The sequence below is a fragment of the Eptatretus burgeri genome, chromosome 15, assembly GCF_056783735.1.
Source record: "Eptatretus burgeri isolate ZD-2024b chromosome 15, Ebu_testis_v1, whole genome shotgun sequence".
NCBI classification, from domain to species: domain Eukaryota; kingdom Metazoa; phylum Chordata; class Myxini; order Myxiniformes; family Myxinidae; genus Eptatretus; species Eptatretus burgeri.
Window position 1 is genome coordinate 11,155,869 of NC_140975.1, and position 15,322 is coordinate 11,171,190.

At 41.9% G+C, this 15,322-nt stretch overlaps 2 protein-coding genes across 7 annotated transcripts in view; one reads left to right on the forward strand and one right to left on the reverse strand.

The window, feature by feature from the left end:
- Nucleotides 1–5,292, forward strand: part of LOC147011500 (cysteine-rich secretory protein LCCL domain-containing 2-like) — a 29,333-nt gene extending 24,041 nt beyond the window's left edge. Inside the window, exon 6 of the mRNA XM_085856961.1 lies at nucleotides 4,922–5,292. Within this exon, the coding sequence (XP_085713087.1) occupies nucleotides 4,922–4,947 (26 nt within the window). The 3' untranslated portion in view covers nucleotides 4,948–5,292. The remainder of the gene's footprint in view (nucleotides 1–4,921) is intronic.
- The window catches only part of LOC147011499 (uncharacterized), a 119,574-nt gene extending 104,254 nt beyond the window's left edge, over nucleotides 1–15,320 (reverse strand). The window contains exons 1-4 of one of the 6 annotated variants that reach the window (XR_015051817.1): nucleotides 14,654–15,320; nucleotides 13,842–13,955; nucleotides 10,102–10,172; nucleotides 9,793–9,990 (exon numbers count right to left, since the gene is read on the reverse strand). Coding sequence is in view for 3 of the 6 variants with exons in the window: in XM_085857577.1 (XP_085713703.1) it covers nucleotides 9,793–9,955 (163 nt within the window). In the remaining 3 variants the exon portion in view is untranslated. The other 5 variants (XR_015051816.1, XR_015051815.1, XM_085857577.1 and 2 more) reach the window with 5 other exon arrangements.
- Between the last annotated feature and the right edge of the window lie 2 nt (nucleotides 15,321–15,322).

Sequence of the window (15,322 nt, forward strand, 5' to 3'; positions counted from 1 at the left end):
TGAAAGAGTGGCAATTTCAAAATGGATAATCATAATTGTTCTTTTATTTTTAATTATTTTTTTGTATACATACTTGAGGATCGTGGAAGAGCTGGTACACTGAATGGATCAGGTCATAACAGACAAAACAGGATGCAAAACACGCATGCATGGGGTAGACAAGATGGACATAGAAGGAAGTTGCAAGGAGGGAAACCAGGAAAATTGTAAGGAGGAGGGATTTGGGTGGGGTGATGGAGGAGGGGTTTTGGTTGGGTTGAGGGGTGGGGGTAGGAGAAAGAGTTAACGAGGGAAGAAAAGAACATGGTTTTTGATTGGCAATGACCTCAGATGTTGGAGAACAGCCGTTTTGAAAATTTGGATGGAAGAATGAGAGTGAAGAGAATATGAAAGGGACAAAGCACAGAAAGAGCAGAGGGTGAAAGACCAGAAAGGAGGTGGTAGAAGACAGAGAGACCACCGACCTGTCTGCGATGGTGAAGGGATAGACACATAGACTCAACTTCAGCATAGGAGATTCCAATCATCTTGAAGGACTTGGTTTCCATGGCATCAAGCTGAGAAAGTTGTGAGCAGAGGAGCCAGCCAGCCCAGAGGGGAGAGCAGTACTCCCTCCAGCTGTGGATGAAAGCCTTGTAGGTGGACAGGAGTTCATGTGTGCCATGGAAGGACTTTGTACGATGGAAGATGGCAAGCCGGTGGCTGGCTTTGGACGCCATCTTTGAAATATGGTTTGCCCAAGAAAGATCAAGGCTGATAGTGAGACCCAGGAGTTTGAATGACTGAACTTCCTCAAGAGGATTGTTAAGAAAGTAGATAGGAGGGTTGCTAGATGGCCCTTTCGGAGAGAGGTAGTGAGAATATGAGATTTATTAGGTTGAGACTAAGAGGTGTTGATTTCCTATTAATACAATTAGCAGCTGCAGTGAGAAATATATATATATATATATATATATATATATATATATATATATATATATATATATATCTTCTTCTTCTTTCGGCTGCTCCTGTTCGGGGTCGCCACAGCGGATCATCCGTATGATCCGCATAGTGATTTGGCACATGTTTTACGCCGGATGCCCTTCCTGACGCAACCCTGGTCGCCTCTTATGACACAGGGATATGGTACACCTATTTTAACCGTGGTATACACCGGCCCAGTACACTGGTACTCATTTTTGTACATATATATTTGGTATATATATATATATATATATATATATATATATATATATATATATATATATATATATATATATATATATATATATATATATATATATATATATACAGTGGGGAGAACAAGTATTTGATACACTGCCGATTTTGCAGGTTTCCCACTTACAAAGCACATAGAGGTCTGTAATTTTTATCATAGGTACACTTCAACTGTGAAAGACGGAATCTAAAACAAAATTCCTGAAAATCACATTGTATGATTTTTAAATAATTAATTTTCATTTTATTGCATGAAATAAGTATTTGATCACCTCCCAACCAGTAAGAATTCCGGCTCTCACAGACCTGTTAGTTTTGTCTTTAAGAAGCCCTCCAATTCTCCACTCATTACCTGTATTAACTGCACCTGTTTGAACTCGTTATCTGTATAAAAGACAGCTGTCCACAGTCAATCAATCAGACTCCAACCTCTCCACAATGGGCAAGACCAGAGCTGTCTAAGGACATCAGGGACAAAATTGTAGACTTGCACAAGGCTGGGATGGGCTACAGGACAATAGGCAAGCAGCTTGTTGAGAAGGCAACAACTGTTGGCGCAATTATTAGAAAATGGAAGAAGTTCAAGGTAACAGTCAATCTTCCTCGGTCTGGGGCTCCATGCAAGATCTCACCTCGTGGAGCCTCAATGATCATGAGAAAGTTGAGGGATCAGCCCAGAACTACACCGCAGGACCTGGTCAATGACCTGAAGAGAGCTGGGACCACAGTATCAAAGAAAACTACAAGTAACACACTACACCGTCATGGATTAAAATCCTGCAGCACACGCAAGGTCCCTCTGCTCAAGCCAGCACATGTCTAGGCCCGTCTGAAGTTTGCCAATGACCATCTGGATGATCCAGAGGAGGAATGGGAGAAGGTCATGTGGTCTGATGAGACCAAAATAGAGCTTTTTGGTTTAAACTCCACTCGCCGTGTTTGGAGGAAGAAGAAGGATGATTACAACCCCAAGAACACCATCCCAACCGTGAAGCATGGAGGTGGAAACGTCATTCTTTGGGGATGCTTTTCTGCAAAGGGGACAGAACGACTGCACCGTATTGAGGGGAGGATGGATGGGGCCATGTATCGCGAGATCTTGGCTAACAACCTCCTTCGCTTAACAAGAGCATTGAAGATGGGGCGTGGCTGGGTCTTCCAGCATGAAAACGACCCGAAACACACAGCCAGGGCAACTAAGGAGTGGCTCCGTAAGAAGAATCTCAAGGTCCTGGAGTGGCCTAGCCAGTCTCCTGACCTGAACCCAATGGAAAATCTTTGGAGGGAGCTGAAAGTCTGTGTTGCCCAGCGACAGCCCCGAAGACTGAAGGATCTGGAGAAGATCTGTATGGAGGAGTGGGCCAAAATCCCTGCTGCAGTCTGTGCAAACCTGGTTAAGAACTACAGGAAACGTCTGATCTCTGTAATTGCAAACAAAGGTTTCTGTACCAAATATTAAGTTCTGTTTTTCTGATTTATCAAATACTTATTTCATGCAATAAAATGCAAATTAATTATTTAAAAATCATACAATGTGATTTTCAGGATTTTTGTTTTACATTCCGTCTTTCACAGTTGAAGTGAATCTATGATAAAAATTACAGACCTCTACGTGCTTTGTAAGTGGGAAAACCTGCAAAATCTGCAGTGTATCAAATACTATATATATATATTAGCAGGGTACTGTATGCTTACATATTGAAAGCAATAACGAACAGTGCTTCCCCATTGTCTCGGATCGCTCACCTGCATTTGATTTTTCATTTATTTAATTTCATTGATATTTTTTCATTTATTTATATTTTTATTTACAAATGCTTTCCGACAGTTCAGTTATTTTTCCTGGTGTATTGGCTTCGATGTCCATCGGCAGGCAAAATTACCGTGATTCCACATTGTCGCAGGTCACTCACCTGCATTTATTTATTTTTATTTAATTACATTACCTCCACCACCGAAGGTGAAGGAGGTTATTTTTTCACCCCTTTCTGTCTGTTTGTTTGTGTGCGGGATATCTCAAAAAAGTTGTGGACAGATCTGGATGAAATTTTGTGGGCAGGTTGGGTGTGTAACAAGGATGAACTGATTAGATTTTGGTGAAGATCCTGGTCCAGATCCGGACCCCAGAATTTTTAAAGTGATTCTTCACCATTGTGAGATAGGGCCAAAAACGATAGAGTCCTATGTCGCATGATATTTCAAAAGTGTATTGGGCCCGATATGTTCTCATGGATTAGGCATTATGTGGTGGAGGTATGTGTGCTCTACCGAGTGCCCTTCCAGTTAATTTATGTTTTCATTTATGGATGTTTTCCAACAGTTCTGTGATTTTTTTCAGGGTGTATCGGCTTCGATGTCCTTCAGCACATAAAATTACCATGCCTCCCCATAGTCTTATGCCTGGTGTTGGCTTAATGGTTAGAGTGGTGGGCTTTCGTTCCTAGGGTCCTGAGTTCAAATCCCGCTCAGCTGTTGAATTAATACCAGGTGGGGTTAACTCGGCCTGCTCATCCTTCCGAGGTCGGCAAAATGTGTTCCAGCTTGCTGGTATACTGTGTCGGAGTGGTGACCCGTCCAGGATTGTGCCCAATAGCCAAGGAGACTGTTTAAGCAGCAGCAACGCTCTGCACAGAGTATGGTCCCAATCTCCTCTTATTGTCTCGGGTTGCTCACCTGCATTTTTTCCCATTTATTTATATTTTCATTTATGGATGCTTTCCAACCGTTCTGTGATTTTTGCTGGTGTATCAGCTTCGATGTCCATCGGCACACAAAATTTCAGCTCTCAATATCACCCAGGAGGTAGTGATCTTTAATACTCTACCGAGTCAGTGAGTCAGTGGTTAGAATGAGCTTTATATATTGGATGAAAAAACACACACACACACACACACACACACACACACACACACACACACACACACACACACACACACACACACACACACACACACACACACCAACTTTTTGCAAAAGAGGCAAAACTCTTGTGCAATGTCTCTTGTTCTTGTGGCCCCGGAATAAAACAAACAATATATTTATAACAGCTGTCACAGCTCCCACAGCTTAATGATTAATCGTATAATTATCATGTTAACCTTACACCGCACATTGAAAAGCCCGAGATATGTCATTCCCATTGGTGTTCAGGAGCACCTAATCCAGATAAGCAGTCCATTCACTGGTAGCGACCCGTCAGGGATTTCCACTTGGGCCTTACACTGACCAACATGGTCGGGAGTTTGTAGTACAAACAGCTTCCCATTCGGCGAGGTCGAAAGCTCTCCTGGTCTTTCGTTGTGCAGAGGCACAGCCCTTTCTCTCGGGTACTTTTCCAAGTATTTTCAGCTTATTCCAGAATCTTTGTGAACCATTTTAAGTAACAAGACTTATCTCCGACACACAGTATACATTATGATGCCCTGAATGCCGACGTCGTTTCTGGAGTTTCTGCTCATGCGTGTTGAGCATTCTGGGGTGGATTGCATCATTTCAAAAGTTCCGTATTGATGCACATACTATCTAAAAGAGCCACAGATACATGTACCCTTTCCCTACCCTTTCCACAAACGTAAAATTAATTTTAACCGATAACAGTCTGCTCAAAATTATGAAAAGATGATCATTTATTTTTTTTTCTTTGACCTCATGCCAAATCAATATTCTTTCTTTCACTTCCGACCCTTTGTTCTCTCCTCAGTCCGAGGACTTATGAGGTACACCTGAAGTGACAACGAGGTTATGGTCTCATCACAACCTAACGATACCTGTGCATACTTCTCAAGGCCACCTCCTGCAACACTCCCATCTCTGGCCATGACATCCAAGCTCCCAACTCGGACTCGTTCATTTGCTAAGAGTCTTCATCAAGTCAAAGTGAGGAGGTGCAATTATAAAATGAAAATGACTCGACGTGATCAAAATCCTCAACTGCACCTTCTTCGAAGTACCGGTATACACCTTGAGTGACAGAACTGGCAATATTTAATCACCAACCTGTTGTTGCATCAGATAAAGAGGTTGGCATCTGGTGTGGTGCACGTATAACATATATATATATATATACATATATATATATATACATATATATATATACATATATATATATACATATATACATATATATATATATATACATATACATATATACATATATATACATATATATATATATATATATATATATATATATATATATATATATATATATATACATATATATATATATATACATATATATATATATATATATATATATATATATATATATATATATATATATATATATATATATATATATATATATATATATATATATATATACATATATATATATATATATATATATATATATATATATATATATATATATATATATATATACATATATATATATATATATATATATATATATATATATATATATATATATATATATATATACATATATATATATATATATATATATATATATATATATATATATATATATATATATATATATATATATATATATATATATATATACATATATATATATATATACATATATATATATATATACATATATATATATATATATATATATATATATATATATATATATATATATATATATATATATATATATATATATATATATATATATATATATATATATATATATATATATATATATACATATATATATATATATATATATATATATATATATATATATATATATATATATATATATATATATATATATATATATATATACATATATATATATACATATATATATATATATATATATATATATATATATATATAAAATATTTTGACAGCAGGCGATTATTTTTTATATCCGTTTTGATTTTGTTCTTTATATCAAAAATTTTTTTTTAATTTCAAAACACACTATGTGTCTATTTATAAATAAAAAAGACCAATTACATCGAGTTGTAAAGAATAATAAATGTGTGGATCATTATACATACAACAGCCATGAAAAATAAAACTTTAATGACGATTCAAACTTGGTTAAGGAAGCAAAACATTGAATGTATTACAATGGTGAGTACATTTGATTTTCTTTGTGGTTTTGATGGCTCTAAAAGTATAGACTCGGTGAGTAATTACTAGGTTAACCGAATGGGCTGAGTGATTTTTGTATACAAAGTCAAAGCTCTTGGAAGAGCTAGAACATACAATGGATGAGGAAGTTACAGAACAAAAACAACACCAGCAAGAGAGGTGGTGGGGGGGGGGGGAGGGGGAATACCAACAGCAGGTCATGGGGACAAAATCGAGGGAGACTTGGAGAAATAAGGGATGTGGGGAATAATGAGGCCAAGGGGAAGACACAGTATTTCCTTAAATGTGATCCGAGAAGGCCATGGCAAGTCACCCATTCTGGCCCTTGATTGGATGAAAGCATTTCATCTGTCCAGTCAACCAAGTCAACCCAGTCAGCCCGCTCAACTCGATCAGCCCGCTCAACTCGATCAGCCCACTCAACTCAATAAGCCCGCCCTACCTAATCAGCCCACTCAACTCAATAAGCCCGCCCTACCTAATCAGCCCGCTCAACTCAATCAGCCAGCTAAACTAAATCAGCCCACCCTCCCCAATCAGCCTGCCCTCCCCAATCAGCCCGCTCAACCCAATCAGCCCACTCAACTCAATCAGCCCACTCAACTCAATCAGCCCACTCAACTCAATAAGCCCACTCAACTCAATAAGCCCACTCAACTCAATAAGCCCACTCAACCCAAAAAGCCCACTCAACCCATTCAGCCTGCTCAGCCCAGCCAAGCCAGCCCACTGAATGCAGACAGCCTGGTCAGCCCGCTCAGCTCAGTCAACTCGCTCAACCCAGCCACCCCACTCAACCCAAGCAGCACGCTCAACCCATTCAGCCTGCTCAGCCCAGCCTAGCCAGCCCACTGAATGCAGATAGCCTGCTCAGCCCAGACAGCCCACTCAGCTCAGTCAGCTCACTCAATCCAGCCAACTCGCTCAACCCAGCCACCCCACTCAACCCAAGCAGCCCGCTCAACCCAATCAACCCACTCAACCCGCTCAACCCATTCAGCCTGCTCAGCCCAGCCTACCATCCCACTGAATGCAGGCAGCCCGCTCAGCCCATACAGCCCACTCAGCCTGGTCAGCCCACTCAGCCCAGTCAGCTCACTCAATCCAGCCAACTCGCTCAACCCAAGCAGCTCGCTCAACCCAGCCAGCCCGCTCAACCCTTGTCAGCCTGGTGTTGTAAAATGGACACAAAAAGTATAAATGATGTGCAACGCTTTTACCACCGTGTGCACAACTACAGCTGCAATTAGAACCAAGTCAGCTTTCAAAAGGTTGACATGTTTCAGGATCCATGATGGCAGTGTGACCAGTATTATTATAAAAAAAAATTAATAAAGCAAATTACAATGTTCATCCCAACGGTATCAAAAGGACAAAATGTACTCACTCGTGTCTGCAGGACAACACATCTGTCATGTATCAGGTGATCGAATCATACAGCGTGTGGTATGGCTGTGTTTTTAACTGGGTTATCACTACCACAGTGGTAGATTATGTTGTTGAAAACTGCTGCAACTGTGTAACATATATCAAAGCTCTTGCAGGCAATGCAAAGTCTACCGACGGCCGTTGAGTTTTAGTCCTATACTGTATCACGAACATCGGTGCATCATATACAAACAGGTACGTAGATTGTGCATTATACGTTCACATTATTCTACCTGTAAACATTTTTTTTTACTGGAAGTCTCGGATTAACCTGCTAATCCAGCACTTAAATTGCAGTCTTTGACGAGAATGTGAAAATGAAATGTTTGCTAAGGCTCGAATCACTGTTAATAAATTCAACGAAGGACTCAAAGGCAATCCACCTGACCACAGGCTATGCTGTCACATTTTTGTCTGATTTAGACTTGGACCTGAGAGCCACTATTTGGCAGATGCAAGAATAAGATGAAGACTGTTAAGAAAAAATAATTTCACAATGCTGTTGACATATACCATCAAGGACTTATTGGTGTGACACAAGAGAAAACTGGTACAAAACTGGACAAAAGCTCATTCTACAACATTGTTTGGGGATAGAAGGGGACATGGACATTGGCAGGGATAATAGGTAGTTGAGGGGACATTGGCAGGGATAGTAAGTAGTTGGGGTATTTTGTTTACATGTGTAGTGAGAAGGTCTCATCTGAAGGTGAATGGTGCTGTCAGTGTTTGTTCATCTCCCTCACCTTCAACCTCACACCCCATTTTTCAAATAATAAAACCCTGGTGATGTACCTGTACCTGCCCCACTGTTCTCTCACCAAGTCTTGCCATCCCCTCTTTTTCTCCAGTGAAATGAAACAAACAAGCTCAGTTGGTAAAGCACAGGCACGATGGGCCGAATGGCCTCCTCCCATGTCCAAGTTCCTTGTATTTCCTTGCATTAGCTTTGTAAAGCAAAAAGGCATTTGGAACATTGTAGCATTTATTTTTTTTTTTTAAAAATTTTCTATGAAGCTATACAATATAAATGTGCAGCACAAGGGCTCTCACCTTTGTAGGCTTTTACATTTATGAGTAAAACTTTTATTATCCACCATCTGCCTCGATTCATCGCAAAGTTTTCATCACGTGTGAAAATATTTCATGATAATAAAATGATTTCTGAAGTCATGCTTTGCTGCATCGTGTTGTCATGGTGCCGTGTTGTCTGTTAACTTCCAAGTCATGGTTAGGACTGTTGGGGATGTGTTTTTAACCCAGGGATTAACACGATCCCCTAGAATCTAGATGTGGGCCAAAATGGGTTCTCGCTGTTTTTGTGGTTTATCACGTGATGTCATAATTAAGCTCACGTGACGTCATAATTAAGCTCACGTGACTTTGTTTATCCGCCACCTTGAAGTCAAACTTGACCGGCACACTGGATGTTTTTTTATCGCCCAAATTACTGCTGGTATTATAAGTCTGGTGTTTGCTTAATTAATGGTTAAGGTGGCTGGCTTAAGATCTTAGGGTCTTGTGTTCGAGCGCCTGTCGTTCCATTAAATACAGCATGTAGTTGACTCAGCCTGTCATCCTTCTGAGGTCAGCAAGACGAATACCAGCAAGTTGGGTGTGTGTGACAAGGACAAAATGATTGGAGTTGGTAAAGATCTGAATCTGGATCCAGATTTTTAAAAAGTTATTCTTCACCATTGAGAGATGAGACAAAAACGTTATGTAATCACAATATGTTAAAAAGTTATGGACGAGTTATGACAAAACTTGGTGGACGAGTTGGTAAGGTGACAAGAACAAGCTGATTCGAGTGTGGTTCAGGTCTGGATCCAGATCTGGCCCATAGGTGTGACACAAAACGTAAACTGTTCACCCTGGCGGAGGTATGCACTCTACCGAGTGCCTTTCGAGTTGACGTTATGTTCATAAATTTCACTTTTCAGCGAAACCCATTATCATACGATTGTTTTCAATTTTTTGATACGAGGTAACGCCGTGACAAAAGATCCAAAATATGATGTAAATTAAAGAGGTACATTTTCACATACGCTGATAATGTCTCACCAATAAAAATCAAAAGGCTCCGTGTTGTGGTCGTGATGGAAGAAATGTGCATCACCCATGGGACTCCACCTCCTCTCATCACTTGGGATTGCAGCTCCTCTCGCCACGTAGGATTCCACCTCCTCTCACCACGTGGGTATCCACATCTCTCCACATGGGTCATTGTTTCGGCTGAGTAGGTAACTGCAGCTGAAGGACCTTGAGGTTGAAGCAACAAAAATACTGTGAACTCAAAAGAGTGAAATGCACACACGAACAAAAATGTTGGACTTTTTGAGGAAAGTAAAAGTGGGATCCACCTCCTCTCACCATGTGGGATTCACCTCCTCTCTCCACGTGGGTCATTGGTTCAGCTGAAGGGGTAACAGCAGCTGAAGGACCTTGAGGTTGAGGCAACAAAAATATTGTGAACTTCAAAAATGAAAAGCACACACAAACTAAAATGTTCGACTTTTTCAGGAAAGTAAAAGGGGGATTCACCTCCTCTCACTATGTGGGATTCACCTCCTCTCTCTCCACAGGATTCCACCTCTTACTCTGTCGGATTCACCTCTCAGGTCAGGTCAGTTATGGGAGCAATGCACTGGAGCAGCGCGTCGCTGTGTCCACTTTCCACAGGTACTCCAGGGGCCTCCGTCTGGCCATCCTCCAGGCAGATGCCAGGCCCATCCCCATCTCCTTGAGATGCCGATCACCCTGCTGCAACCATGAGGCTTGTGGTCGGCCCATTGGCCTTCTCCACTCAAGAGGCTCCCTCGCTGAGAGAATCTGGTGAGCAGGATCAGCATCATGAAAACGAGCCACATGTCCATACAGTCGCAGCTGACGCTCACGGACTATGCAGGTAACAAATCTCATTTGAGTCTCTCTCAGCAACCGCTCGCTGGACACAAAGTCCCACCAGCAATCGCCAATAATTCTCTGAAGAGACCTGGTACCAAAGCAATTTATTCTCCATCTCAGATCCCTGGTCAGAGTCCAAGTTTCACATCCATAGAGCAAGACTGGAAGCACCAAGAACCGGAAGACTCGTACTTTCATCATCCTGCACAGGTACCGACAGCGCCACACCCCATGATGATCCAGTGAATCCATGACTCCCCAGGCCCGACCAAGACGTCTCTTGGCCTCTGACTCTCAGCCAGTGGAGACATGAATATCACTGCCAAGGTAAGTGAATCTCTCCGTGACCTCAGCATCCTCACCACAAACTGGTACAGACAAGTTAGCAGCATCCAAGATGTCGTTGAAAGCCTGGATCTTAGTTTTGACCCAGGAAACCCGTAATTCCAGCGGCTCCGACTCCTCGTTCAGCACCTCGAGGGCCCTCAATAGGATATCTAGAATCTTCGCAAGGATGACTGCATCATCTGTGGAATCAAGGTCAGAGATCTTGACATTTACAAACGATGCACCGCAGCTTGATCTCTCCAACATCCTCACTGAAATCCAGTCCATGCAAGTGCTGAAAAAAGTACACACACCTGACAAACTCCAGTAACAACTGGAAATAAGTCGGAAATGGAATCACCACTTCTCACAGCACTCTTCGTACTCTCAGTACCAGAATATAGTTCAGATATCAGATTGATCAGTTTTGGTGGCACCCCACGAAGACCAAGAATCCTCCAGAGGGCATCCCGATTCACTGAATCGAACGCTTTACAGAGATCAACATCGGCTGTAAGCAGCCCCGGCCGAAACTCTCGTCTGCGTTCGGTGAGGACACGAAGAGCAAGGATACGGTCAATCGTTGACCTCTTAAGTGTAAAGCCTGACATGACCACGTGGGACTCACTTCATCTCACCATGCAGGATTCGCCTCATCTCACCATGCAGGATTCACCTCATCTAACAATGTGGCATTCACCTCATCTCACCACATGGGATTTACCTCATCTCACCATGCAGGATTCATCTCATCTCACCATACAGGATTCACCTCTCCTCACTAAGTGGGATTCACCTCATCTCACCATGAGGGATTCACTCCTATCACCACATGGGATTCACCTCCTCTCACCACATGGGATTCACCTCATCTCCCCATGCGGGATTCATCTCATCTCACCATACAGGATTCACCTCTCCTCACTAAGTGTGATTCATCTCATCTCACCATGAGGGATTCATTCCGATCCCCACATGGATTCACATCCTCTCACCACACGGGATTCACCTCCTCTCACCATGCAGGATTCACCTCCTCTCACCATTCGGGTTTCACCTCCTCTCACCACACGGGATTCACCTCTCCTCAATACGTGGGATTCATCTCCTCTCACCACACGGGATTCACCTCTCCTCAGTACGTGGGATTCACCTCCTCTCACCATTCGGGTTTCACCTCCTCTCACCACACGGGATTCACCTCCTCTCACCATGCGGGATTCACCTCTCCTCACCACACGGGATTCACCTCCTCTCACCATGCAGGATTCACCTCCTCACCATTCGGGTTTCACCTCCTCTCACCACACGGGATTCACCTCTCCTCAATACGTGGGATTCATCTCCTCTCACCACACGGGATTCACCTCTCCTCAGTACGTGGGATTCACCTCCTCTCACCATTCGGGTTTCACCTCCTCTCACCACACGGGATTCACCTCCTCTCACCATGCGGGATTCACCTCTCCTCACTACGTGGGATTCACCTCGTCTCACCATGCCGGATTTACCTCCTTTCACCACACGGGATTCACATCTCCTCCATGCAGGATTCACCTCATCTCACCACGTGGGATTCACCTCTCCTCACTACGTGGGATTCACCTTGTCTCCCCACGTGGGATTCACCTCTCCTCACTACGTGGGATTTACCTCCTCTTTCCATGCAGGATTCTATCTCCATATTTGTGTTCGTATTTGATGAAAGGACGTATCCGGTTTAACAATAAAATACATTTGAACATTTGATTTGACGACGTCCTCAACTCGCAATTCCCTTCACCCGCACATTAAATATACCATAATTTGTGTGTAGGCCGCAAATCGTCAAACGTTTGGGAAATCGAGATGAAAATACTTGTCGAATGTTACTTTTAAAAGAAATATAACTTTACTGATCCAGTTCTCGCTGAGGTTCGAGACTGGAGTAACAAGAGGGATTGGAGGGAGAAGGGAGGAGGGAGAGAGTAACAAGAGGGATTTCAGTTCCCACAATGCAGTGCATGGAACACCAAAGAATGAGCGTAATAGCGAACGCAGTGAGCTTCATACTTAACGCGTGCACGTGAGAGAATGGGAAACAACAACAACAACAACAACAACAACAACAACAACAACAACAACAACAACACAATACCCCTGGCTATTTGGAATCCGTGTCGTCAGCTATCACCTTTTGCTTCCGGTTGTTGTTAAACGCTGTGCGGTGTATAAACACGATTGGGTTTTATTTCTATCTTGTGAATATTATTTAACGCGTGCACATGAGAGAATATGAAACAACAAAAACAACACAATACCCTGCCAATTGTGAATCCGTGTCGGTTGCTATGACCCTTTTGCTTCCGTTTTTGTTTTGTTTCCGGTTTTTGTCATGGGGAATGATGCATGCCGGGAGATCATGACCGGAAGTGATCATTTATTTATTCAATTATTTTTTTTCCCAAAGTTAATTTTATTCTTCTGAAAATGATTTTTTTTCATGACAGGAAGTGTTTATTTTGTATTAACATTACTGGGAGTGATTTTGAAACTCTTTCTGGAACTTATATTTTCTTTTATTCTTGACCAGAAGTGATTGTTTATTTATTCAATTATTTTTTCCCAAAGTTAATTTTAACTCGTGCATGCCCGTAGGTGCGTGGCCGTACATGCAAACCAAAAAAATCCAAAACTTTCAAACCGCGTGCCAGAAACAACAACCACACAGGCCGTTCCTTCGCTCTCACGTGCCCGTACGTGCGTGGCTGTACGTGCAAAAAAAAAAAAAACTTTCAAACCGCGAGCCAGAAACGACAACCACACAGGCCGTTCCTTCGCTCTCGCGTTCTCGCGACAACCATACTTCCACACACAGAGTTAATTAAAATCAAGTTTACCTCCCTGTCTTTGCTTGCCATGACATTCGCTGCCATGTAACGACGCTGTCATCGTCGGCCGGTCGCCGTTCCTTCGCTCTCACAAACGATGACTGGATGGAGCATTGTGTTTATCTATAAATGCGCATAAGAAATCGAGAAATTATTAGAATTCACGAAGTCAATTAAATTTTGTCTCCTACTTGCTTATTTTCGATCGTAAGTTATTGCGTGTTTAAAATTTACTTCCTGGTTCAGAGCATACCAGCACTCTGATGTTACCGAAATTTATACACCGTCTAATATGAAAACGATCATAACTTGGGGCATTGTGTTTATCTATAAATGCGCAGAAGAAATCGAGAAATTATTAGAATACACAAAGTCATCACTATGCGGAAGTCCGTACGTTGTAACCTGTAATGAGGAACGCGGCTGAGGTTCTCTTCCCCCATCGGCCACGCCCACGCAGAAACGTGTCCTGTCATTGGTTTGGTAAATAAATGGCCATAACTTGGGAAGCACTGGTCTGATTAATATCAAACCTTGAAACGGCACATCCTCAGGTCCCCAGCAATGTTGTTGGCAAGTTTCAATTAGATCGGATCAGTGGTTGTCGAGAAACACACACACACACACACACACACACACACACACACACACACACACACACACACACACACACACACACACACACACACACACACACACACACACACACACACACACACACACACACACACACACACACACACACACACACACACACTGCTGGAATTATAGATAGATAGATATCTCCCGCATCATCAAAAAATATTTTTATCATGATTTACATTATTCGATCGCTGATCCCGAATCCAGGCCGAAGTAACCGGAAATTGCGTCAAAATCATCAGCTGTGCGGCGCTTGCATGTACCACGTCGGTATAGTTGGCAAGTATACAGTTGTGAACACGTTATAGGTAAAGTCAAGAGCGAATGTAAGAAGAATTCTACGTTCGCTTCTCGGCTTTGCCTATTCCATATTATTATATCGCGGTAAGTCATAATAACGAGATAAACGTGCTGGATTGGAGAGCGACTGACGCAAATCGTTGCCAGGGAAACGAATACAACCGACATGACGTCGCGCACGGCATTATGGGATAGCTCCAAAAACCATCCACACAGAAAATGCGCGTGTGATGAGAATGGCTCTATTTTCTGAAATATATACTGTAAATGCTATATTATCCGAGTACACTTATATAATTTGACTTCCGTTATCTGGATTATTTTATACTGAGAATAAAAGTAGCCCCGTAATTTGCACAAGCGCTTTCGGCGCTGTATTGGTATGCGCTGGGCAATGGTTTTTTTTTTTTTTGGTGAACGGCGGCGATGAATATTTCGGAATTTCATTTTTAATCGCATCTCAAATCAATTTTTTAAAATATTTAAACGCATTTTCTTCGTTAACTGCCGATGTAAAAAAAATAACTAAAATGCCGTTTCAGAAAATT